General features: G+C 32.5%; 1 protein-coding gene across 1 annotated transcript; it reads right to left on the bottom strand.

The window, feature by feature from the left end:
• Nucleotides 1–777: 777 nt before the first annotated feature.
• LOC127704972 (transcriptional activator Myb-like) lies at nucleotides 778–27375 on the bottom strand. The gene is made up of 15 exons (XM_052209213.1): nucleotides 27216–27375; nucleotides 18912–19035; nucleotides 17934–18092; nucleotides 17546–17649; nucleotides 16288–16416; nucleotides 15019–15204; nucleotides 12188–12300; nucleotides 10755–10879; nucleotides 9620–9948; nucleotides 7453–7573; nucleotides 6340–6453; nucleotides 5449–5544; nucleotides 4638–4766; nucleotides 3241–3309; nucleotides 778–2176 (listed from the first exon to the last, which is right to left on the bottom strand). Exons 1-15 carry the CDS (start codon nucleotides 27236–27238, stop codon nucleotides 2057–2059), a joined length of 1941 nt encoding a protein of 646 aa, XP_052065173.1. The 5' UTR covers nucleotides 27239–27375; the 3' UTR covers nucleotides 778–2056.
• Between the last annotated feature and the right edge of the window lie 593 nt (nucleotides 27376–27968).

Genomic DNA, 27968 nt, shown 5'->3' with positions numbered 1-27968 from the left:
ATGTTAGCACATTCCTCAAACAAAATATAAATATCTACCAACAAAAACAAAAACATATGCACAACAAACATGGCTGTTACACATATTGCACATCTCCATTTTAAGCTGTGTCTTTATATGAATCAAAGCATTTCGGGAGTCAATGAACTTTTAAACATTTTATTCTTCCAGACTACAAAATTTTACTTATGAAATTGGTCAATATATACTTGATAGTTGAAACTTGTTTGTAGCTGTAGCCTACTCCTAATACATGTATGTATCTTTCCAATTGACAAGACAAACAAATTTTCTTGAAATACCAGTGTTCAATATAATTTTATCCTATATGTCTAGAACAATTGATCAAGTGTCAGAGTCTTAAATAAAAAGATGTCATTAAGAAATTGTCAAAGACTTAATATATCAAAAGCTGGCACTGGGAAAATAAAGCAAATTGATTTTTTGGTCTAAGCTGAGATGTTTCTGTATATAACAGAAAGAATTTGAAATTTTAACTACATGACAAGACATGAAATGCACATGATCATAAATAAGTATCTATAGTGCATTCTGACATTTATTCCCAATACATGTACTTGTCAGTGATACATTGCTTCAAGATTTTTAGATTTCTAGATGTATTTTAGGTTGCTGTATATTGATATATTCATCCAGTGGCAGATCCAGAACTTTTTATAAGGGGAGGGGGCCCACTGACTGCCATAAGAGGGGGCCTGCTACAGTCATGGGGGGGGGGGGGGGGGGGCATGGATCCGCCTATGTCACCCAAATATCTGTTTATCCATTTTCAAATATTTAATGTATTACAAGGTTTAAAATGAAAATGCGCAAAATGTTACCAACAAGACTTAAAAAAAAGACTGCCATTTCTCAGGCATACATACTGCAGTAATAAATTAATTATACTACTCTACTATAACAATATAAACATTAACAAGGCTCTGTTATCTAACATTGGTGTTCCACAGTTGGAAGGCAATACTAATTATACTTTTTAAATTGTACTTGGTTTTAAGTTGTACTTTAAAATATCCTGTAGTCTGATATTACTTCACTGTTAATTTATTTTCAGAAATAAAAAGAATGTTACGATATCTCATTGATTGGAATGTGAAATCAAAACGGTATTAATAAAAAAAAAAAAAAATATTTTGATTTTGTTCTGAAGGTGTGTCAATTTACATGCATCCTTCTATACACACTAAAATACTAAATAAAATAATACGAACTTTCATCTATAGAAAAAATACATTTTCTGATATTCTTAATGTGACAATCATATACTCTTACAGTTACAGAAAAAGTTTTCATTTATTTAAAAAAAAAATATCCTCATTTAGCCCTACATAAAATCAAGCCATTCATCAATTAGAGACCAGTCTCTATCTACATTTAACAAAATGGAACACTCTTTGTATCAACACAACACTCTATAAATGACTTAGAAAAAATCACAATTAATCAAGCTATAAAAAGTGGAACAATGTTATGTTACTAAAATACAAAGTACCATATCAAGTAGGAATAGGATTTCAAATTCTGTAACTATACACAACGTCTTATTCTGCTATCTGCTTGCTTAATATGTCTAGCAAAAGTTATTTCAAAAATATTTTTGACAAAAACTTATTTTCATATAATAAATTCAGAAATTAATGCATTCATTACCGTAATTCCCTAAGACTGTCTAATTTGCTAGATTAACTAATGCAATTTTATACCATGTAACAGTAGACCATTATTCATGTAATTGGAGTTTTACAGAATACAGCTGAAATTATTCTCACAGTAAATGATTTAGTACACACGAAAAAGCCTTCTATGTTATATCAGTTGTTGAGCACTAATTCTATGTGTAAATATATACTTTATATATACAGAGTGAATATCCAGAATTACTTTTTTTCACAATAGTTGTTTATATCTAATTCATTTAAAGCTGTCTATTGTCAGTCTCATGAATAATTAAAGGCATAAACACTGTTGTCATTGATATGAACATATAAGAAGATTTCACAACTTTACAGAAGTCTAACATTGAACACATATACTATCACGAAGTCCGTCTATTTGCAGGTCGTTTAATGGATTTAAATATCTGTCTTGCCAACTCTGTCATCAACAACTGGTCCTCTGTTTTACCACAAGCAATACGTTCATAGGCTGCATCAAGCTGAAAAAAGTTCACGTAAATCTTATTAGTCTCATGTAAGTTTTATGATTTCTAAAAGTACACTGATAGCAGTTTCAAGTTACACTGTAGCATTGTATTTTTATTTTAAAAATTTGTTTTTTGTTGCCTGCAGTAAAAATAATTTGTTTATGGTTATTGGTATTTAAATCACTGTTGTTCATGCAGTAAATCACATACTTTTATTAGGTAAACATAACACTGATTTTTATAGTTTGTTCATATGTTGTACTGTTACACCACTGTCCCAGGTTAGAAGGAGGGTTGGGCGCCTGCTAACATGTTTAACCCACCACAATCTGTATGTGCCTGTCCCGAGTCAGGAGCCTGTAATTCAGTAGTTGTCGCTTGTTACTGTATATCATATTTGTTTTTCATTCATTATGTTGTACATTAATCAGGTTGTTGGTTTTCTTGTTTGAATTGATTTACATTTGTAATTTTGGGGCCTTTTATAGCTGTCTATGCGGTATGGGCATTGCTCATTGTAGAACGCCATACGGTGACCTATAGTTAATTTCTGTGTCATTTGGTCTCTTGTGGAGAGTTGTCTCATTGGCAATCATATCACATCTTCTTATTTGTATATAACAAACTTAATTTTGCCTGCATGACAAATAAGTAAATGTTAATTTACATTTCCTTAAAAGTCATTTGTGTACTGTGTTTCTTTTTCGTTGTTTTTCAAGGGGCCTCGGTGGCCGAGTGGTCTAAGAAGTTACTACTGTAATCACTAGCCAGTCAACACTGAGGTTGTGAGTTCGAACCCTGCTCGTGCGGGTGTACTCGACTCCAATCTTAATTGACTAGGATTGTCAGTTTTCCTATCGAAGGTCGTGGTTTTCTCCGGGCACTCCGGCTTCCTCCACCAATAAAAACTGGCCGCCACGAAATAGCCCAAAAGCGGTGCTTAAAAGTGGCGTTAAAACACCAAAAATCAAATCAAATCGTTGTTTTTCATTTTTTGCCATAGCATTGTCAGTTTGTTTTCAACTAATGAGTTTGAATATCCCTTTAGTTACTTTTGCCTCTCTTTTACAACCTACCTTTGCAACTTGTTTTGTATCTTTCACTTCATTTTCCTGGAATGTTATTCTTTTACTAGATTTAAACCTCTACAATGATAAATATCAAACATGTTATCTTTAATCATTATCATTTTGAATTGTAGTAAAATGAAAGAATACACCTGAACTGTCAAACAAAATCATTGGTCATTTAAAGATAACATTTTCTTTTCCTCTTTAATTTTCCATCATAAAGCTGTTGATTTCTCTTTCAAATTTATCAACAAAAGACACTATGACTGTCCCTTATATCTCTGCTCTTCAAAATAATTGAATTTTCAGTTGTCCTTCCATAGTAACAAACTTTCAGGTATATATATAGTGTTATAAACCAGCTTGTTTTAAATCTAGGCAAGTTTCCATTACAAGGTTGAACACTGATCAGAAATATCAAGCATAGGTATTCTATTATTTCAAAGTTCACCTCATTCCCATATTAACATGATGAACTTTTAACAATTAACTTCAGTGTGAAATAGTCACTTAATATCTCAGAAATGTTCTTGGTGAACTATATACAATGAATCATTCAATTTAGCTTAGACTGGCCTTAATTGAAAAAATTAACTCAAATGAAAAGCTTAATGCAAGTCAATGAAGTGTAAAATGTAGGTCAAAGTGAGCTTCTTATACAAAAATTTGTACTTCCGAAAACATGTATATGTTCATCATACTATATGACTGAAGGTAAGTTATTATCTTAGTAACTTAAACTTAATAGCAAACAATGTAGTGTTAAATGTAGGTCCATTTACTTTTTGTGGAAGGCTGCTATATTCCAAGATGCACCCTTACACTTGAGTTACTTGAATGAGTCACTTAGTACCTGAAATTTAACTGGAAAGTAAAACTTAATGGAAGTGAATGAAGCATAAAATGTAAGTCAGAGTCCTAATTTTTGGGGGGGGGAGGGCAATCATATTTTCCAAGATGCATCCCTCCAAAATGTAATATGCTTGTAGGTCACTTATTTGAGTACAGATCTCGGATTTAAAATTTAATGAATGAAGAATATGTGCTCTATGGACACCATGCACAGCTCACATCACAATTCTCATTTTCTGTCTCTTCCAAGAACCATCTGTTCACTAAATTATATTGCAGAATTGATCCATAAAAAAGGCTGTGGATGTGCATGCAGGATTCTAAAAATGGCTGGCATTTCAACTCACTATAATTTGTTACATCTAAATCATTTCTATTCATGCCCATCTTTACATGGTATACTACCAATGGGTAGATGGAATTTCATTTACATGGTTTAGGAATGAACTGACAATGTGATTCCTACCCCAATCTTTATTTGTATCATAGACAAAGAACCTGTAGTATTTTGCATTGATTCTTGATGTTTAATACTATGAATTTCTTCCTACCTTTACTTCCTTCTTCTCACTATCTTTTTGCTGATTGAATACTTCATCCATGACTTCCTCTGCTAGGGTATCCTTGATAATGGACGGTGGCGAGAATAAAATACTGGTATCACCAAGTAAAGATTTACTCTATAAAAAAGCAGATATTAGAAAATTTTTAAACAAGCATGGCATCAATTTTTCTTATCAATCAGAAAACTTGTTGTTCAATTAGCCCTGGACTTGAGTCATTTTAGTTTGAGAATTTCAGCACCTATTGTAACTTTTTGATAAAATGTAACTAAAGGATTTTGAGAAATTCCCAGTATTAGATTATTACTAAATGAAGTTGTTTACATACCAGCAAACTAAAGGATCAAGGGATCATATCACCAAATTACATTATCTTAAGATAAAGGACTATCTCGTATTAAAGCAGAAAAGATGGAGGGTCTCTATAAATTAAACCTCAACTCTGATAGAGCAGAGTTTAATTAAAGTAATTGTGTATTTTTCGTTTTTTCTAAATATCAAGACTACAGAACCATTTATAAATGCTGCAAGGACTAGTAAAGGGGCATGAAATATAAAAATAACAACAAATGACCCAATTCAGTTTACTGGGTTTAGGCTTAATGTTACTGGATTGTTATCTATTTTTAAAATGTTATATCAATTAGCCGAATTTACCTGTCTAATTGATTATTAAGATGTGTCTTGATTGTTTGGATAAGCCGAGTTTACTTATATCTATCATTTTCTGATATAAACTACACATTGTAAACCAAGTAAAAACTGTAAAATAGTTTTCGTTTGGAACAACAATACTCACTGGTGTTTCTGGAGACATGATCATAGACTCTGAGAAGTTCATGTCAGATGCTGACCATTTCTTAGCCAATGACTGTCTTGCCTTCTTAGCAGCACCCTACAATACCACAAGTCATATAATTTATGTTTTAATTGTATTGATTTCAGTATGTAAACTACAGCAAATGAACTTTTTTTTTTGGATTGTACATCATTGGGATTGTCATGATCTGAATGTGAACACTTCTCCAAAGTATGTCATTTTTTGTCCTCAGTAACATCATTTATTTTAGATGAGTAATAGAGTGGAAACTGACATAAAGAGGTCTATAAACCTAATAGATCCAATGGAGATTTCGTAAGTTATGTATTAGCGTAAAAAAAAAAAATGACAAATAAAAACTGAAGGTAATGAAAAAACACATAATTAACAGGACCTGGTGATGATTTATAGCCGAACCAGTTATGGTTTTATTGCTTTTCTTCAGATGCAGATTGATGGATTAATAGTGGCACACTATTTATGTAGTGTCTGAAAGTTATCAGTCACTGGATAATTATTCATTATCTGTTAATATCCATTACTGGATATTTTTTATCCATTTAGTTTTAAAATATCTGGTGGAATTTTCATCAAATACAGTAAACTTTATTTAGCTGATTTTGAATGTTTGTGTGCTGTTAACTAATTGTTTTATCATTACCTTCTCTCTTTATTTCACATAACTTATTTTACTTTTCTCTGGTTGCAAAATGTATACATTATTGCAGTTGACATAACTTGTTCCCTTTCCTTTGGGGGACATTCATTTCCTATCTTTACTTTCCTCTTTGTGTGGCGTACTATATCAAAATTGACATAAACTTACACTGTCATAGACATACATTGTCATAGTTTTCATTATAACATTACCTTTTGTTTCCTTTCCCTTGGTGTGACATACATTGTCATAGTTGACATATCAGCATCATAGCCTGTATCTTCTTTCATCATCTCATCAATATCTTTCTCAATCTGACCTGGACTCTAAAATAAGTGTTTAAGATGTTTCCAGATTCCTTTATTCAACCTTCTGGTATTATTCATTGGCATGTCTTAATTATTTAATTTTCTTTTATTCAGAAATAATTGATTTAATGTATTTTAACAGCTTTTGTAGATTTGTAAACAGTTCAATGCTATTGTTACACTTTAATACTAGATGATTCTTCAAAATAAAACATACTATATCTTTTTTAACAGCTTCCTACTAAAGAATTTGGCCATATCTGAATAAGACTAGATAACATGTGTGATAGTTCATACACTACTAGCCACATTTGAATAGATATGGAAAAATTCTATGTTTTGATACAAGAAGCCATGAAAATAGTTCCAATCAAAAAATAAAATAAGAGGGTAACAAGGTCATTTTGGTACTGAAGATATTCTAAAAAATTTCTGAAATTCAGTTTTCCATTTAATTGCAAAAAAAAACAAGAATGTGTCCATAGTACATGGATGCCCCACTCGAACTATCATTTTCTATGTTCAGTGGACCGTGAAATTGGGGTCAAAACTCTAATTTGGCATTAAAATTAGAAAGATCATATCATAGGGAACAGGTGTACTAAGTTTCAAGTTGATTGGACACCAACTTCATCAAAAACTACAATGTACCTTGACCAAAAACTTGAACCTGAAGCGGAACAGACGAACGGATGCAGAGACCGAAAAACATAATGCCCCTCTGCTATCGTAGGTGGGGCATAAAAATGTGTAAAAAGATCAGTTTGTTATTTGCATGAGGCCACTTTAATTCCCACTAACAAATGTCCAAAAAATTTTAATTTTAATAAACTTTCTAATAGTTCTAAATTAAGGATCATTTTAGGAGCATAGTGAATGTTCTCCTTCATTATTGTCCAAACATACTGCATACCAAACAATATCTATATGCCTTACCTTAAAATCATTATAAAAATTTTGGAACAGAATTTTAAAACTTGTTGATATAAATGAAACTAATATATATATTCAACATACAACATCTTGCAAGACTTTAGATTTCTTTTCAATCTCTGCCAATGCTGTCTTGAATGGAGTTGGTGTCCTAGGTGTGGCATCTAAAATGGTTCTTCTAATACATGGAGTATTTAATGTTGACCTACAAAAAAATGAAAAAAACATATATTGTTACTTTGTCAAGTGTTATGTCTTTAACAAACAAAATAAAACAGTGGCTTCCTAGATATAAATGAAAGTGGATGCCTCTATTTAAAAAAAACCAAGGACTTCAGCACTTTTGTAATTGTTATTTTGAGCTGATGTTGATGTTGTCCCATACAAGCTATGCCACTAATAAACTTACCCCGAAAATCATATACATGTACAATAAAATTGAGAATGGAAATGGGGAATGTGTCAAAGAGACAACAACCCGACCATAGAGCAGACAACAGCCGAAGGCCACCAATGGGTCTTCAATGCAGCGAGAAACTCCCGCACCCGGAGGCGTCCTTCATCTGGCCCCTAAACAAATATGTATACTAGTTCAGTGATAATGGACGCCATGCTAAACTCCAAATTATACACAAGAAACTAAAATTAAAAATGATACAAGACTAACAAAGGCAAGAGGCTCCTGACTTGGGACAGGCGCAAAAATGCGGCAGGGGTTAAACATGTTTTTTGAGATCTCAACCCTCCCCCTATACCTCTAGCCAATGTAGAAAAAACAAACGTACAACAGTACGCACAGTAAAACTCAGTTAAAGAGAAGTCCGAGTCCGATGTCAGAATAGGAAACAAAAGAAAATAAACAAAATGACAATAATACATAAATAACAACAGACTACTAGCAGTTACTGACATGCCAGCTCCAGACCTCAATTAAACAGATTGAAAGATTATGTCTTCATCATATGAATATCAGGCACAATCCCTCCTGCTAGGGGTTTAGTAATATACCATTATAAAATATATGAGGAGAACATAACCCGTGTCATGCCAACAACTGGTTTTAGAATAAATATGCTTAATTCCGATGCAAAGACCCTATAAGTGAATCAATATTAAAGCCAAAATATGCAATCTTTAATGACCTGACAATAGTATTGTAACTATATCCCTTCTTAATAAGTCTGTTTAAAGGTTTTGTTAGCTTTTGAGGTGAATACTGACATTTTTGTGCTTTGTAAAGAATATTACCATAAAAGATTGGATGTGAAATACCCGAATGTATAAGATGTCTGCATGTTGAGTTATATTTACGAATGATGTCCTTATACTGATGATAAAATTAAGTAAATGTTTTGACTAGTTTATGATATCGAAAACCCTGGTGTAATAATTTTTCAGTAATACATAAATTTCTCTCGCTAAAATCTAATACGTTGTTACATACACAAGCGAATCGTACAAGTTGAGATATATAAACACTATAAGATGGTGACAAGCGACAATGTATATTTCAAAGTTCCAGATGGTTAGGCACACAAGCAATTGCTGTTTGTTTTGAGATGTGAATGTTAAGTTTTTTTAAAAGATCCATTCACTTGATGTTTACATCAAAAAGTAAACTGATATAATAACATGTCTAATAGTTTTATTATCTTACATCTCGACTATCTAAGCTTAATATAGACGCATTGTTTACCCCTAAGAATTGTACCTTTTTTTCCAAGGAATTAAGTTGTAAATTCACCTGCCATGAATAGTGAAGTCACAATGCACATTTTGCAGTGATTAAATTTGTTGCAATTTCAACAATCCCTAAAATATTCAACTCTCCTTTGTTATTGTGTGACTATTTATTGCATTTTTCATTACCTTCCCATCAGTCAATTTTTGTAACTCATGGATTCAGTAATATATTTGGTGTAAGTATAGTTAAACTAGGCTATGGTTTAAGTTGCTGAGAAATTTGTGACAAAAATTTCATATATGTGCAGGACATTTAAAAGATACATATTTATGGTAAACAGGAAGTAGATAATCATAGGAGTGAAAACATGTCACACAGTATGGTACAACTAGATGAAGCTTAGTGCCATAAATCAAGAAGTAATGATTTGTAGTTGCTGAGGAAAATGTGACAGAAATATGTTACAGACAGAAAAGTGAATAAACAAAGGTAAACATTTAGGGCAAGGGTATAATAAGAGATGTTACACATAGGAGTTGACAACTTTATACAGTTGAGTTATCTTACCTGTCAGATAGCTTGGTAATTGGTGTATTGAGTGATGTATTTGGTGTTGGCGTAGCTAAATTAGGATTGTTACAGACAGGAGTTGATGTCAGTTTCCCAAAATGTACTTCTGGACTGTTTAAAAATTGTGATGGTGAAAATGGTAAGTTTTTAATTGGAGTACCAGTTGGAGTGACTGGTTCCTTTTTCAATTCCACTTGGGTTTCAGTAGATAAATCTGGACACTGGTTCTCTATGTCATCCTTTATTGGTTTTTTATTGGTTCCATGTTTACTTTTCTGCCAATTGTCTGAATCGGTAGATGAGTTAACTGGACAAGACTGGATCAGCTAAAGAACAAATGTTTACAGCATTTTACTTTATGTTTTGAAAAAATAACAAATGCTTAAAGATAAATCATCAATGTAACAATGACTATATTATTCCTGCAAATTTGCAAACCTCAAGATAAATCTGAGAATATATCATCTGTCTCTTTAAATTTAATTGCTTAAAACATCTTATCCTACGATTTATTTTTAGAATCTACCTAAACTGGCTAACAATCGTTTCCTTTTTAACACAAAAGACATGCTATAAGAATAACTGGGAATGTCTTAATAGCTGCTATAACTGGTTGTGTAAAATCTTTTGTTTTGCTCATTATAGAAGGCTGTACAGTGACATCCTTGTCCTTTGATTGGTAGTTGTCTCATTGACAATCATACCACATCTCCTTACATTTTTTTTATTGACATTACTTTTAAGCAACACACAAAAAATTATCCAATTCACATTGCTTGCTTAAAAGGTAAAATATGTAAACACATAGCTCTCTCTTTTCATTTGAGAAAATTAACTGCAAGTTATTTATTTTTTCTATTAGGAAGTAAAGATAAGCCTTTACCATAATATTTTTTGTTAAAATGTAAAGCTATAGTTAAAAAGAAAACAATTTTTGAGGTAACATCAGGCTATGCCAATAAAACTCTTATGTTTGTTGTTCTGCTACCTATGAAATCCTTTGTGTGTAACATAATGCAAATAAAGATTTTCAGTCCCAGCCTTTGTCAGTGCCTGGTGTGAAAAAATATTCCTTTTCAGCTGTAAGGACTAGTGATATTATAGAGTAAAGGGTATCAAATTCATATTCTACCTTTCTTTTCCTCTTCCTAAGAATAGCTGGTGGACTAGTAAATCTAGATACAGCTGGGGAACTGATTGGTATAAGACAACCAGGACTTCTTAACTTCTGAATAGCTTTACCATTAAATCTATACTCTGGAATTATTAAATTATATTACTTTATCTAACATACAGATTAATATTCAAAAAGTTCTTAGAATGTATTACTCAGAAATCCTAATGAAAATTTTAAAAAAAGTCCTTCTTTTCACAAACAAAATATAAATAAATAATAATGATTTTCAAAAATATTATGTGATGCAATCAATTACTGTACTTATTGATAAGGAATTATAAGCTATTTTCAGCAGTAGTTTTAATTGGAAAGATGATGTTTTATGTTATTAAGTAATGCTCAATCTGTTAAACATATACAACACATAAACTGTTATCATACAGATCACAATACTAGAAGGTTCAGTTATAAATATATAAACATTAATGAAGCACATTTGAAACAAAGTTTGACAAATTTAAGTGTTTACTGTACTTTTTCTACTTAAGCCTTATTACTTTCGATCAATATCAAGTGTATAACATATATTTTCATATCTACAATAGATAAACACATCTTACTTATAATCTATCTGTCCTCATTTAACATTGATTCTTCATTTTTTTTCCTGTTTAAAATCCCATGATAAACAACTTTTGTATCAAAATATTTAGTTGCCATTTTCTGTCTTGTAGCTCTTATTTTTTTTTTTTATATTGATAGGTTTACATTTAATCTTCATGTTTGTTCCTTGGAACTACTTCTTTATATTTTGTTTCCTATCTAAAACTTTTGACTGAGTAACACATATTATTTATTTAAACTACTTTTATAATGTAATACAATGAACAGTACACATAACTTTCATTAGGGCCATTCCATAACATATATAGGACCCAGGGAAGGAACTTTGAAATAACAACTATCGGTGTGTGTCAAGTTCTGTGAAAATATAAGTGAAATTCTGAATTTGACTCTATAAGAAGTTTCCCATTTTGAAAAGTGCTTTCCCTGTGTATGTTTAATTGGAACACCCCTAAATATATTGCAAATGTTCTTAAAAAGGCCGACAAGATTGACATAATGTGGAGTTTGATTACAATAGCACAAACAACTTCGTTTTTAAAATCTTACATCTCATCAAAACTCACTTGGCATGTGTATATTATGTATATCAGATAAATTCTCTTTTTAATGTTGACTTTATGAGAATATATTCCCTCAACGAAAGTTTTTTTTTATAACTAAACAAAGGTTGTAATGCCCAATAACTTCTAATATGGGTAACCTATCCTTTGGTACTGATTCTAAGACTTTTTAATTTGGTTTTCAGAGCTCTCCCTTATTAGAGAAATGCAATGACCTCCAAGTATATATTAAGATAAATACAGTGAGTTTATTATTCCAACCTTTAGAATGAAGAGAGGTAAATTTTGCTGAGTATCTAGTCTGCTGTGTTGTTCCTTGTACAAATTCTATTGACGATAATCCACTCAGTCCTGCACTCTTTGAATCGTAATTTCTAAAAAAAAATAATTCAATAATATAATATAAACAAGAAATGAATGTAACAGGATGCTGTTACAAAGTCTCCCAAACGAAGCTCCCATAATTCATAATTCCCAGGGTCGCCAGACATTGGGCAACTTCCAGTGAAAATTGGTTTGGTAAAGTTATATGCATTAGTGATGCCTGGGGACTAACCTTGTATATCATTCAAATCATCTTGGCATGACAAACCAGAATATATATGGTTTAGGGGTGGGGATCTCGACCATTTACAAGATACTAGAACATTGGGGGTGGGGAGGAACCCCTGGGGACTGGCCCTATACGTCATTCAAATGTTCATTACATGACGAACAGGAATATATATGGTTTAGGGGTGGGGATCTCAACCATTTACAAGATATTAGAACATTGGGGGTGGGGGGGGGGGACCCCTGGGGACTGACCGTATACGTCATTCAAATGTTCGAGACATGACAAATAGGAATATATATGGTTTAGGGGTGGGGATCTCAACCATTTACAAGATATTAGAACTTTCTCAAATGGCAGGGGGTGGGGGTGACCCCTGGGGACTAACCCTGTATATCATTCAAACCATCTTAGCATGACAAACCAGAATATATATGGTTTAGGGGTGGGGATCTTGACCACTTAGAAGATATTAGAACTTTCTTAAATGGCAGGGGGTGGGGCTGACCCCTGGGGACTAACCCTGTATTTCATTTGAAGTGCTTTATCATGACAAACCAGAATATATATGGTTTAGGGGTGGGGATCTCGACCATTTACAAGATATTAGAACTTTCTCAAATGGCAGGGGGTCGGGATGACACCTGGGGACTAACCCTGTATATCAATCAAACCATCTTAGCATGACAAACCAGAATATATATGGTTTAGGGGTGGGGATCTTGACCACTTACAAGATATTAGAACTTTCTTAAATGGCAGGGGGTGGGGGTGACCCCTGGGGACTAACCCTGTATTTCATATGATGTGCTTTATCATGACAAACCAGAATATATATGGTTTAGGGGTGGGGATCTCGACCATTTACAAGATATTAGAACTTTCTCAAATGGCAGGGGGTCGGGATGACCCCTGGGGACTAACCCTGTATATCATTCAAACCATCTTAGCATGACAAACCAGAATATATATGGTTTAGGGGTGGGGATCTTGACCACTTACAAGATATTAGAACTTTCTTAAATGGCAGGGGGTGGGGGTGACCCCTGGGGACTAACCCTGTATTTCATTTGATGTGCTTTGTCATGACAAACCAGAATATATATGGTTTAGGGGTGGGGATCTCAACCATTTACAAGATATTAGAACTTTCTCAAATGGCAGGGGGTCGGGGTGACCCCTGGGGACTAACCCTGTATATCATTCAAACCATCTTAGCATAACAAACCAAAATATATATGGTTTAGGGGTGGGGATCTTGACCACTTACAAGATATTAGAACTTTCTTAAATGGCAGGGGGTGGGGGTGACCCCTGGGGACTAACCCTGTATTTCATTTAATGGGCTTTATCATTAAGAACATTTTCAATTAAAAAGATTGTGTCTATCACAAACGGTTTTCAACTTATAATCATTTGAAAATTTAAAAAAATAAAATCCCATAGGGTTCTATAGTAAAACCCTCTTTTCTTTTTGCCCCTCAAAGTACCCCTTTATAAACCCCATTGCACAAACAAAACCCTGATTGCACCACTAGACATGTTAGTCTAACATATTGTGAAACCCTTAGTTAATCTGACAAGCGGTTTTGGAGAACGGGTGCGGACAAGTTCAAATTTAAAAGCGGCGGAAGAAGAAGAAGAAGAAGAAGAAGAAGAAGAAGAAGAAGAAGAAGAATAATAATAATAATAATAAGAACTGAGCAAAAACAATAAGTCTTCCCAAACTTCGTTTGGGAGACTTAATAAATGGAGAATGTGTCTATGTGGCCACAGATTCCCCCGCTTGTAAATATGCATGAGTCAACTTCCATATACAGATGCAGGATTCACGTAGTTAAGACGGTTTTGTGATTATAAGCATTGTGTATAAGTTTCATAACATTTGGTTGAGGCAAACTAAAGTTAGAGGATGGAAACGAAAAAATTCAGCAATTTTTATGTTAATAAAGGGGCATAACTCATGAACGGTGAAAGTGACGCCACCCAATTGTTGAAATTGATCTGTGTTTTGTGGTAATAAGCATTGTGTATAAGTTTTATAACATTTGGTTGAGGCAAACTCAAGTAAGAGAACGGAAACCAATTTTGGGGACGTACACAATGGACGGACAAGGGTAACACTTAGCGGCTGGGGCATAACAATTAATTTAAGCGTTTCTTTTTAAATTATCTTATTTTGGGAAATGAAAGCAAGGTTTATATTTCTATTCTTTTTCAAAAAGTAGTAAACAGCTAAAGCACCTTAAATAGTGATATTTGAATTAAAATGTATCATCAAACAGGATGGGGAAAAAATGCTTTCATTCTATTGTTACCTTGACCATCTCTTTTATTAGAGATATATCTTAATTCAAATAATAACCTAATAGTTCTTTAACTACTACTTAATATATCCTTATACAAAATATTTCATGTTTCTATCTGAAAAATTGTAATTTTCTCTGCTGTGAATATAAAATGTAATGAAAGTAAAGATCTAAATAATCTGGTCTTTAATTTGAACATGTTAAAACATATGATGATTTGTATGACATACTGAACAGTAACTACTGCCTCTGTGTTATGTTGATTTGGAAACAATTTAACTGGATGAATTCCCTGCATATTAATCACACTACTGGGTGTATATGGGTAGGTATATAAAACTGGTCTCTTCTCTAAATCTTCTTCATATTTTCTTTTCATAGTAGAATTCCAATGGTTCTTTATAGCATTGTCTGTTCTGTAACATAAACTTAAAGTTAATACATATAAAAATAAGGAGATTTGTTATAATTGCCATTAAGACAACTGACCAAGGAAGTTAAAATGATGTGTAAGTAAGCATTAGACATTAAACATGTCTAGATTTATGTAAAATTTTCATGTATATTTAATCTATTTTGATCATTATCAATTTGATTCAGTTAGCAGTTCCATCTGTGGTTAAAGTGTCAAGGTACTTGTTTACTGAGCATGTTACAGATCACTTTACTTTATCATGAATCATGGTGGACTCTATAACAAGTATTGTGTATTCATTTATTTTGATTGGAACCAATTTTCAAATGGATTGAGGTAAATTGTATTCTTATGGATATTTAACTGCATGGATTTGAGAAAGTATGCATACAAGCATAAAGAAAATTTGTACTTTGTTAAACATTAAACTCATGGCACCTTTTATTACCCATAAAATTCACTAAATATTGGTATCCCATGAATAATAATGAATCCACAGTATTTACAAAAATAACGTGGTGGAATGTTAATATATAAATAAAGACTTGTCACTTCTTGCCAGACTGTTTTTTTTAATGGTTTTACTGTTTTTTTTAATGGTTTTAATCATAGTATTTCCTTCTTCCAATTAAACTGAATGCATTGAGATTACAAGATTGTAAATAAGAAGATTAATCCCAAATAAATAAATCAGAAACAATGTTTGTTCTTTTGTTCATTTTGTAAATTCATACATATTACAAGTCTGTTCATACCCCATAAAAAACAAAAATAAATTAAGATTTTATTAAAGATGGGTGATGTAATATTCCAATGACCTGATGGCATTTTCTAGGAATAACCATTATCTTTTGTGCTACCATTCTTGACTTAACTTGACATGTGACTCCTGTCGTCTACAGCTCCAACATAATTACTAAGACAGCAGTTTCTGTTTTTTTCAGAAATGGAATATTGCACACGAACTATTTGCTACATTCAAGAGGAAATATTATGTTGCTATACAATAAAACTTTATATTGTGAGACATTAATCCTTCAGTCAGTTTTGGGAAAAATCTATTCCTATAACTTATATTCTTTACCTGCCAGGCAAGTATTTAGCAATCTCTGCCCACCTATTGCCTAGCTCTCTATGCAAGGCATATATCAGGTTATCTTCGTCTTCTCTCCAAGCTGACTTGTTGATGTCTGGGTTTAGATGATTATGCCACCTATTTAAAAAAACAAAACATTCTGAGGTTATTGTATATTATGACACAGAGAAATGTCTAGCTTTTTGCAGCTTTTATAGTAAAATGCTTGAATTAAAATGGCAATATTTTACATTATACTTAACATCCAATAACATTTAAGTATAATGTATATACGCTGAATTAAGCCCCGCCTATCTATTGATTGCAGATGTCAATCTTAATTACAATGCTTGAGCAAACATTTATACAAACAAAGCAAACAAGCCAACCAAACCTTTAAACTACAAGCATTAGGAAAATAGCTCTAAATCAGTTTAAGATAAAGCACTAATGTTAAGTCAATAATATTTGGTATGCAGATAAGATGTATCAATGCTTATACAAATGCATAGCAAATACCATTGACCTACCACTAGTTGTTCCCCATAAACTGACCTAATCACAAAATAATACATACATGTAAACAAAGAAAAAGTTTTAAAGTCAATTTACCATGACTGAGGGGGCAGGACAAAATAATCTTCATGGAAATAAGATGTGTCAATGCTTATACAACAGCATACCAAATACCATTGACCTACCACTAGTAGTTCTCCATAAACTGACCTAATCACAAACTAATACATTGTACATACATGTAAACGAAGCAAAAGTTTTAAAGTCCATTTACCATGACTGAGGGGGCAGGGCCAAATAATCTCTATGGGAATGAGATGTGCCAGTACTAATACAACTGCATACCAAATATCACTGACCTACCACTAGTGGTTCCTGATAAAACTGACATTATCACAAACTATTACATTGTTGCCAGTTTTTCTTAACCTTGGTATGAAAGGTAGAAATTTCTCCTCACACTTGTTTTTTCTCTATGTTTGAATGTCATATAAAAACATTTTCATTGTCTATTAGTCAGATAAAGTTATCAGAATTCATGTAAACCTCAAATAAAACATTATTTATCCATACTCATGATTTTCTCCATTATCCCATGCCATATATGCAATCTGTGTACCTATCTACTTTTTCATTCAATTCTAGTGTAACATAATTTAATTATCATACTGTAATTCTAGAATTAAATCAAATTTCTAAATAAAAAAGTGTTGATGTAATTTTGAAATGTGTTTTTCTGTCAATTTTTCACCTTTCTCTACACTGTTTACCAGTTCGACCTTTCAAATGACGTGAAATCACTGTCCAACGTTTTGGTCCTAGTTCCTTGACAAGTTTAATCACCTTTTCGTCCTCCTGTAAAAATTAAACAATTATTTAAAGTATTCTTTTAAGAAATATCCAAAACTATAAATTATATTATTTTTTTCATGTTCATCATTTTCATGGTAGTTATGTATACTTTTTTGCTGTTTATGTGCATGTTAAAACCCTTGAAGAAATATTTGTTACTGCATGTATGTTTCTTTGGATGCTTTCTTCATATTCAACGGAAAAAGACATATATGTCTGAAGACAATCTGATATCTAATGTGTATTGGTAGCGTTCAATCTTTTTATTTAAATAAAAAACTTAATACCTCTTTTGTCCAAGGTCCTTTAATAAGTTCAGGATTCAGAACTTTAAACCAACGATGCTGACACTGTATATCAATTCTATCACGAAAATATTGTGCAACTTTCTTCCAATCTGTATTATTGTGATTCTGTAACTCTACTACTCTCCGCAGTAAGTCGTCCTGGAAATACAAATAATTTCAACCTGCATGCAAAAATCACATTGAAAAAGTTATGAACTAACTCTAGAAATGGATGTTTCTAAGTATTGATTTTGATTCTCTATCATGGATTAAAACTTAACCTATTTTTAAAATTTATTTTAACCTTTACAATATTTTTCTCTATGTACATGATGTAATTACTTTATGTATGTAAACAAGATGTCATCAAAATGAAGGAAAATCAGGTTGTTATTACATTTAACAGTGTCATTGTTAAAGCAATTAGGATACATAAACTAATGAACAGCAAAAGTGAAGTTTTTCAATATCAAACTTAACCTCCATTTTGTCATCAGTTAAAAATTAAAATTTGAACAGTATTGGTTCAAATGCTTTTATATCATTGCATGGAAATGAGAAGTTTTTCAATATCAAACTTTACCTCCATTTTGTCATTAAAAATAAAAAATAAAAAATTGAAAAGTGTTGGTTCAAATGTCTCTTATATCATTGCATGGAAATGACATAAAATACCATTTTCAGCCTCTATCATGGCACAAATAATTTTTAGGAACAAAAATATTTGATGGTTGTTTAACAAGTCAGTTTTAGACTGGATTCTCATTCAACAGCTATTGACCTCAAACCAATCAATAACTGTACTGTTGGTAAGTTTTCTTGCAGTATAGAAGTTAAAAAAAAATTAACATATAAAAAAAATTCTACCATTAGTAACCGTCTATTTAAGACAGACCAAAATTTTAAATGTTTAGTCCATCTAAGACCCAGAACAAAATATGAATGTAAAGGAAATTTTGGGAACTTTCTTCTACTTACCTCTTCTCTTGACCAACGACCTTTATTAATGTGTTTATGTCTTTGTGGAAGATTATAATCATGATCTATATGCTCTCCCTCGTCAGTCTCCTCGTCACTGCTAAAAGACTGTCTACTTGATGAACTAAAAAAAACAAGTTTACATTTGTATATGTAATAAATGAGTTGCTTACATCTATGTCATTTAGACTCTGGTAGTTAAAATGGTATATTTAAATTCAATCCCTATCCATAACAGCACCTTGGTATCTCTAATAAGGGTGCCCAAAAAGTATAGCACTCCACGCGAAATGGTGCTCTTAAAAGTGTCACCAATCTCTCCAACAGTGCCCTTTGAGAATAGAAATTATGCTGCACTTTTCAAATGCTCCAGGAAACACTACTGACCAAACATGAAGCCATTTTGTTCAGTAATAGAGAAGTGTGTGATAAAAATTTAAAAGTTTATTCAACATTTTGAAAACTTCAAATTATGGAAAAACAGGAAGTACAGTGTTTTCCATATGCTATTTTAGAATAGCAGTCCTAGCCTGCTATGCATTAATTTTGTTTGCCATTCTTTGAAAAAGTTATTGGCTATGTATATTTATTATTGATATAATTTGCAAACAAAGTGGTAAGTGGCAAAACGCAAGAGGTGACAACATGTGATCTGAAAGTCAGCCGACTGACAATTGTCAACACATCATGTTTTGGACATTTACAACCGCTTTTATGAAAGTGTCCCCATTTAAATGTTAAATTAAGATTTTCAAATTAATCCTGCTTGCAAACTCCCATATTTTTCCATGTTCATAAAGTTGAAATCTTTCTCCTCAGCGCAGGTTTGACATCAGAATTTTAGCTCATCATTCACAAGAAATGAAATGTCAAATTAACAGCAAACCTGGTTTTCCGTATTTTGAAGGCCTTTTCAGGCTTGTTTGACTTGCCACACTCTATACCTATTATCCAATCAATCAAGGAGCATACCTATTGAACAGCAAAATCGATAATTGTCAAAATCCAACTTGATCTCTTTTTTGTCATCAGTTACAACATATTAAAATTTTAAAAGCTCTAAAGGAATGGTTCAAAGGTGATTGCACGGAAACAAAATGAATTGACATTTTTCAATCTATCAAGGATCATAACTCCTGAATCGTCAATATCGAAATTGCCTCCATTTTATCATCAGAAACAACATTATCTAATTTGAAAACCATAGGTCAAATGGTTCATAAATTATTGCACGGAAAAACAAAGTGAAATACCATCCTGAAAACCAAATTAAACAAGAGTGCACACGCTGAAATGTCTCGCCTACTATACTGACCATTGATTTTATGTTGATAGTCCTACATATAAAGTTTTACTACAAGTATCACATTAACATTTATGATCCAAGAAAATGAGGTCAAGGTCAGATAAACCAAGCCAGAAATACATGTACACCTTTAATACAATCATTCCATACACAGAATATAGATAACCTATTGCTTATAGTATAAAAGAAACAGACCAAACCATGGAAATTCTATACTGACCAATGAAACATGAAAATGAAGTCAAGGTCAGATGAACCCTGCCAGACAGACATGTACACCTTAAAATCATTCCATGCATCAAATATAGTTGACCTATTGCTTAAGGTATCTAAGAAACAAAGTTAACCAGGAAAACTGAACATTGACAAATCAACCATGAAAATGAGGTGAAGGTCAGATGATACCTGCCAGACAGACATATACACCTTACAATCATTCCATACACCAAATATAGTTAACCTTTTGCATACAGTATTAGAAAAACAGATCAAAACACAAAAACTTAACATTGAGCAATGAACCATGAAAATGAGGTCAAGGTCAAATAAAACATGCCAGACTGACATGTACATCGTAAAATATTTCCATACACCAAATATAGTTGACCTACTGCATACAGTATTAGAAAAACAGACCAAAACACAAAAACTTAACATTGAGTAATGAACCGTGAAAATGAGGTCAAGGTCAAATGAAACCTGCCAGACTAACATGTACATCGTAAAATATTTCCATACACCAAATATAGTTGACCTACTGCATACAGTATTAGAAAAACAGACCAAAACACAAAAACTAAACTATGACCACTGAACCATGAAAATGAGGTCAAGGTCAGATGACACCTGCCAGTTGGACATGTACACATTACAATCATTCCATACACCAAAAATAGTAGACCTATTGCTTATAGTATCTGAGATATGGACTTGCCCACGAAATCTTAACCTTGTTCACTGATCCATGAAATGAGGTCGAGGTCAGGTGAAAACTATCTGACAGGCATGAGGACCTTGTAAGGTACATAACATACCAAATATAGTTATCCTATTACTCATAATAAGAGAGAAATTAACATTACAAAAAATCTGAACTTTTTTTTCAAGTAGTCACTGAACCATGAAAATGAGGTCAAGGACAATGGATATAACAGACCGAAACTTCATATCATAAGGCATCTATATACAAAGTATTGAAGCATCCTGGTCTTCTACCTTCTGAAATATTAAGCTTTTAAGAAGTTAGTTAACGCCGCCAGATCACTATCCCTATGTCGAGCATTCTGCGACAAAAGTCGCAGGCTCGACAAAAACAAATGTTTTTCATTAACAGCGACCTTTTGAACAGTTGTTCCAAAAATCAATATCAATAGGCTTCTTCACCTTCCCCATATCTTCCATCTGTATATATATGTTAAATTGCAATAAATTAAGTGAAATTCAAGTTACCATCCTGAAACCATTTTCCCAAAATTTTCCTATCTTTAGATAAACAATTCTAACATTATTTAATTATCATACTGTAATTCTAGAATTTATTCAAATTTCTAAATAAAAAAGTGTTGCTGTAATTTTGAAATGTGTTTTTCCTGTCAAATTTTCACCTTTCTCTACACTGTTTACCAGTTCGACCTCTCAAATGACATGAAATCACTGTTTTTCATATTCTCACTATACCTGGACTTTCAAGTACGGTCTGCACCAAAATCTTTTCGGACTACTAGTCAGAAGACCAATATTCCAACATTTTTCTTGAGATGCTGAACAAAGTTTTGCAAAAACTTACAAGTCCAAAATTTTTTTACTAGTCTGGGGCATTGGACTAATGGCTAACGGCGCAGACTGCAGCTAACAACTAATTGAAAATGTTCGAGGAAAATGGTGAATACATGACACTGTGAGACATACATGTATTGATCATTCAGGGAAAGATTCAAATTTAATCTTATTCATTGATAATATTTTTTAACTGAAGCCAAGGCAATTAATTAATTAATTCTGACTCATAAACAAACATTCTTTTTTTTCTAATACCAGTATTCATAATTGCACATACTAATGACAATAAATCAAATAGTGAATTAGACTGTTTCAGGCAAAAAGATCATAGGTACTTGGGGACAGGACAATTTTTCTTTAGCCCTCCCCCTTTATTCCAAAATCGGTTATTTTTTTGTTTTCTAAATAACTTATATTTGCTATTTACTAACAATTCCAAGTTTATTGTCCACAGCGGTAACTGATGTATCATATAGAGAGAAGGTATCTCAGTGAGATCTTAGTAAACATTTTTAGTAATGAACAAAAATTGTTTAAAAGTAATTTTCCTTACATAGAATTGTTAATTCTTAATGTTAGTTATACTTATAAAAAAAACAAATTGAATTTTTCGACTTTAAGTCAACACTTTTCACATTTGTCTTATGTGTCTTCATGTACACTTGTCTTAGAGTTGCTGGACCATTAATATATTCTCAAATTCATAAACTTTATATAAAGTGTCACAAACAAGTGAACTTACATGTATAAATTAAAATACTATATCTTATTTTTATAAAAAAATCTTTAATGTATTGCATTTGTGATTAATCACTGAATCCTCTTTAAAATTCAAGCCAGTATTTCATATTACCCAGTATTACCCGGTAAATCCCAGCAAACCCAGGTTTTCCCAGTATTTGCTGGGCAATACTCATAAAACAGGGTTTTTGCCAACCCTGTATCTCACTGCATACCTTATACTTTATAAGCAGTCGGACATTTTAATGAAATTTGATGTCTGTCGGCAGAAAGGATCAATTTTGCTCGTCGTGTCTCTGTATTTTGATTCTTAAATGACGGAAGTATTGTATAAGCAACAACTCTTTTTTTCTTTTTAAAATGGATACAAGACAGAGAATTTCCAGAAATTATGGTTCCCTGTTTTTGATGATGTTAAATACAGAAACCAGAGTAGCAGCTCTCCGATCTTGTGTTGTACACAGGGTTCGACATTAACTTTTATACCAACTTGTCCAGTTGGGCAAGTGCCCTATTACTTTTACTTGTCCGAAAGTGAAATCTACATGTCCAAACTTTTACATGCTATTTTTGTGGTTGTAATGTAGTACATGCAGATAAAATATAGTTATCATGTATATGGGGTGTAAATTGATTATGGAGTATATGAAAATATACTATGAGGCATATATGAGCCGAGGAGGGAGGGAAAAGATCGATGAATATACGGGAATTGGATCATTCACATAGAGATACTTATTTCATAATAATTTATCTAAGAAATGCCATTTCAAATAACCCTTCTTGATAAACTGACAACTGACAAATTTGTTAAAGTTTAATTTCATTTTCTCTTTCAAGCTTTTACGTTTTTCCATCTTAGGGAAATACACATCCGATGTCAAATTATAAAGTTAGAACAACGAAAATAGACCTCCGCTTTCCATTGGTCGGTGGGAATAACACGTGCGTCGGAAACGCCCGATTGGTGTCCCGATGGATAACGATAATGACGAAGCAACACCGCGGCAGCCTGATTGGCCAATATTTTTAAACGTGATCTATTTTTGGAAAAATGGGGAATTCAGTGCGAACAATTGACGAAATATAAGCATTGAAGGGGGGTTAAGACCACTTTACTCGACCGTGCGGTGTTATCACTGAGTAATCTATGGACAAAACAACAGACACTATTGATTTTGTGAAATTTTAATCATATAACACTTTTTTTTTCACTTGCCCAATCGGACAACCAAGATGATGTTTTTACTTGTCCGAATACGGCATTAGCTTGCCCCGGGCAATCGGACAACCGTAAGTGTCGGACCCTGGTACAATGTTGTAAAGTTGGCAACAACCGATAAACCAGAAATCAAAATTAAAGACGCAACACTCGACAAAAATCTGCGAAAATATTATTTTTGATAATTTTTAAGTTACCGGCGCTAAAGCAGAAGTAACCGGCGGAATTTGCTGGTTTCAAATGACACCCCTGCTAAGTAACGTATGTGAACAAATGCGACAAATCGTTATCCTCTTACAATTACAGTAGTGTCTGGTAATTCCGCCCGTCCGGTAAACCCAGTGTTCTCCACAGGCCAATATGACGCTGCGGTGCCGCTGCGCCTTCATAATATTTTTGAAGATCCCGCAGCGTCTTAATTAGCCGCTGTCCCTTAATACTTGATCCTGCAGCGTGTTAATTTTCACATTTTCATTATAAATGTTGGTTAAAATTGTCAAGTTACTGATCACCGCTGATGGGTCGGTCAGTGTTACGCAATAACTGATAATAAGTTTTACCTGAGCCACGCTTATCTCAGCCTTATCGGACTATGTTATCAGGTAATAGCTTAAATGATCATCAAGAAGATAGATATTTTCTGAAGAAAGTTAAAAATTTTAAAAACTTCAGTGCAAAAATTGAAGAAATAGATCGCAAATACATTGTATTTACGCATCGTGTGTGTGATCACTTGACCATTTATATAACGAATTTTTTCATTGGTCGAGAAGAAGAATCTATTTAAACACGACCAATGAACGTGTTGAATACACATGATAAATTTGAATACACATTGCTAAAGATATTTACGATGAAAACTATGAATGAAAGTATTAGTAGTTGAAAAAATTAAAATAAAGTTTGATTAAAGATAACGAGGAGTGATTTACTTTAATAGAAAGTGAAAAAAATGTTGCTTGCAAGGTAAATTCGTCTGAAACTGTCATATTTTTAGAAATAAAATGATCATTGAACATCGATCGTGAATCCATGCGTCGGGAAATATGTGACAATCAACACGGGTACAGAATCGCCGCAGCTTCTGTATAATGTCACTGGTAAATAATTTCAATGGTTTTAACTTTAACGAATTTGTAATGTTTCGTTTATATCTATCTGCCAAAGATAGGATTAAACAATAATACGCACGGAAGCGTAATGTGAAACTACGGAAACTGCATGGTCAGCTGTTCATTTATAAAAAAAAGTTGTTTTAAAAAGTTGTATACCAAATATCTTAACCATATTCGATTTTATTAATTCTGAATGAACATGTTCTCTGCAAATAACAAAGGGGTGAATTATAAGCAAAAGGTAGATGATGGAAGTAGAAGTTTTTTTCAGACCAATGACTTCTAATGAAAAGGGGAATACACCTCCGTCTACACTGTCAGTATAAGCAGATTTCATTGCTTCTAATCCCAACCAAGCTCAAGTTTTAGCAATTGATAAAAGCAAGCACCATGTTTCTGGTTTCAATTACAAGTGGCTGACTGAGTTTTCATGGCTATGAAATGTTAAAGGGGGTATAAGCAAAAGTTATTGTGACTGGGGGTTTAATTTTTAACCCTGAAGAGGATAAAGACAAAGTTGAGGAACAGACTGTCCAACAAAATAACACTATCTTGAAACAATATCCCTAGAAGGAGCAGAGAGTAGAGATGAATATTTATATTTTGACTTCTTTAATTGACTGAATACACATTTGTACATATATAAATAACTCTTGTGTTTAAAATTAATTTATTTCATATATATATTCTTGTAATTCATTAATACTCTGCATTATGATACACATAACACAAAGCATTATAATTTATATTGCATGTCATGATTTATGACTTATTGCTTCAGATCACAAACGTTCACTCTAAAAAAAGAGGAACGCGCCCTTGAATTTTGCGCCTTAAAAAAATCCTGGGGAGAACACTGAAACCCGCCCACTCCCATTTACTTCCGTAATTGTCACTTCCGTGAATATTTCGTCTGCTGTTTTATTCATAGGAACTGTACTTATCCTCACTGCATGTCAACTTTTAAAGAAAAATCCTTTATAAAGAAAAGAGTGATATCTATAATACATTTCCTAAAGCTAATGATAATCATGTTATTGCTTAAACAATTAATTTCTGACTTGAAATTTTTGTTTTCTATTGTCTGGAATCCCTTTATAAGCGGTCTTTTAATAAATCACCACTTTCCTTTCATAATTATGTGATAAACTGGCCCTACATACACATTTACTGCACATGGGCGGATTTACCGGACAAACCCATTTCCGATAAAAACACACGTGACCCACTTGTTTTTTGGTGATTTAAAAATTTATTTCAGATATTTTTTGGGAAATGAGATAAACTTCTCAAAATTGAGTTGTCAGTGAATTGACTTATATTTAATTTGATACAATTTGTATATAATTAAGCAGAAATACATACAATCAAAGCCTTGTGTGGGGAGATTTACAGGACTGCATCGTTATGACATCGCTCCCCCAACCTTAATTTTCACTCTGTGGTGAGTTACACTGATTGACAGGCATAAACCACGTCATCGAAACAATAGATTCTTACTGAGACATAATAACATGAGCACTGTGACAGGAAATTTCAAGAAAGTGCCCAAAAGGACATACACAAATTTTCTGTGACATTTTTTTTTTAATTTGGAAAATTTATTTTTATTTAATTATAGAAATTGACAGTTATTGTGGTTTAAGTTGTAAATGAATATCTTTTTGTTAAAATCAAATTTTAGAGAAACATTTTGAAACTATTCTTGGAATTGAGGAGTCTGCTTATCCCTTAGAAATGCAGGATTTTTTCCATCTGTTTTCCACAAAATGTGCATCATTAATTAGTTAGGTTACCATATTTGAATGCCTGGGTAGTGAGATAATCTATACACAAAGTTCATTATAAATCTCAAAATTCTAAACGCTGGAAATCTTTGACAGAATCCACGTGAAAGGCACGTGCGATTGTTTACATTGTGACGTAATCAATCAACGTCGCACCTGTCAAATGCTTTGTTTGATCATTGTTTCTGTTTTGGCAATATTCGATCATTATTTCTTGATTTGTGTATAATGTCAATTTAATTTCTTTTGTTCTATCATTATGCATTACATGTATATGCTGCTAAATTAGAAGAAAGAAAACAACATAACAAAACGACAACATGAACTCTTTCCGTTTCAATCTATCGAAATTACCTGTCTTCCGGCCATTCAAGCATGCCGATTAAACGCCAAAAAATTCATCGGAACTGCCATTCTTAGTTGTCACAAAATACGTGTTAATAATGCTTTCTGGAACCCAAGAATTAAACAAAAACAGCTGAAGAAATGACAGCAATGGCGGTTAAATTGCGCGGTCGGATTATCCAGTTATGCTAGCTGAAATTTGATTGGACAATGAATATTTCTAAAAATAAAATAGGAACCTTCATTTTAAGATTTGAGGACAAACTTATCTCTTTCTTCGGTTTGGGCTGAGCCTACTATTACACAATAGTTAGATTGTAATTATAACTAACTAGATAACTTATTTTATTCAGTATAAAATCCATTACAAAGGATCATCGCCGAAATACATAAAAAACATAGAAAAAAGAAATTAATAGAAACAGAGACATATAATACAATGTCTCTGATAGAAACAACAATTTTGTCACGTATAATATAACAAACAACTGAATGACAAGACACACACATCACTTATGCAATTATTCCTACTGGTGAATTTCTGATTATAATACATTTATCTATATATATATATAAGAAATCTGTTGAGAACATCAGTCTCAGTACAGCTCATTATATATATAAATTTTTCAAAACCATGAAAATTACAAAAACATGGTATAATGTCATCATAAAACTTTTTCCTATCTTCTTGATAAAGATTGCACCAGAGACATATAATACATGTTTTATATGTCTCTGATTGCAGTAACATATGAATTG

Source organism: Mytilus californianus, unplaced genomic scaffold (genome assembly GCF_021869535.1).
Source record: "Mytilus californianus isolate M0D057914Y unplaced genomic scaffold, xbMytCali1.0.p SCAF_6, whole genome shotgun sequence".
Taxonomy (NCBI): Eukaryota; Metazoa; Mollusca; class Bivalvia; order Mytilida; family Mytilidae; genus Mytilus; species Mytilus californianus.
Note: the sequence above shows the minus strand (reverse complement) of the source record. Positions and strands in the feature narration are given on the sequence as shown.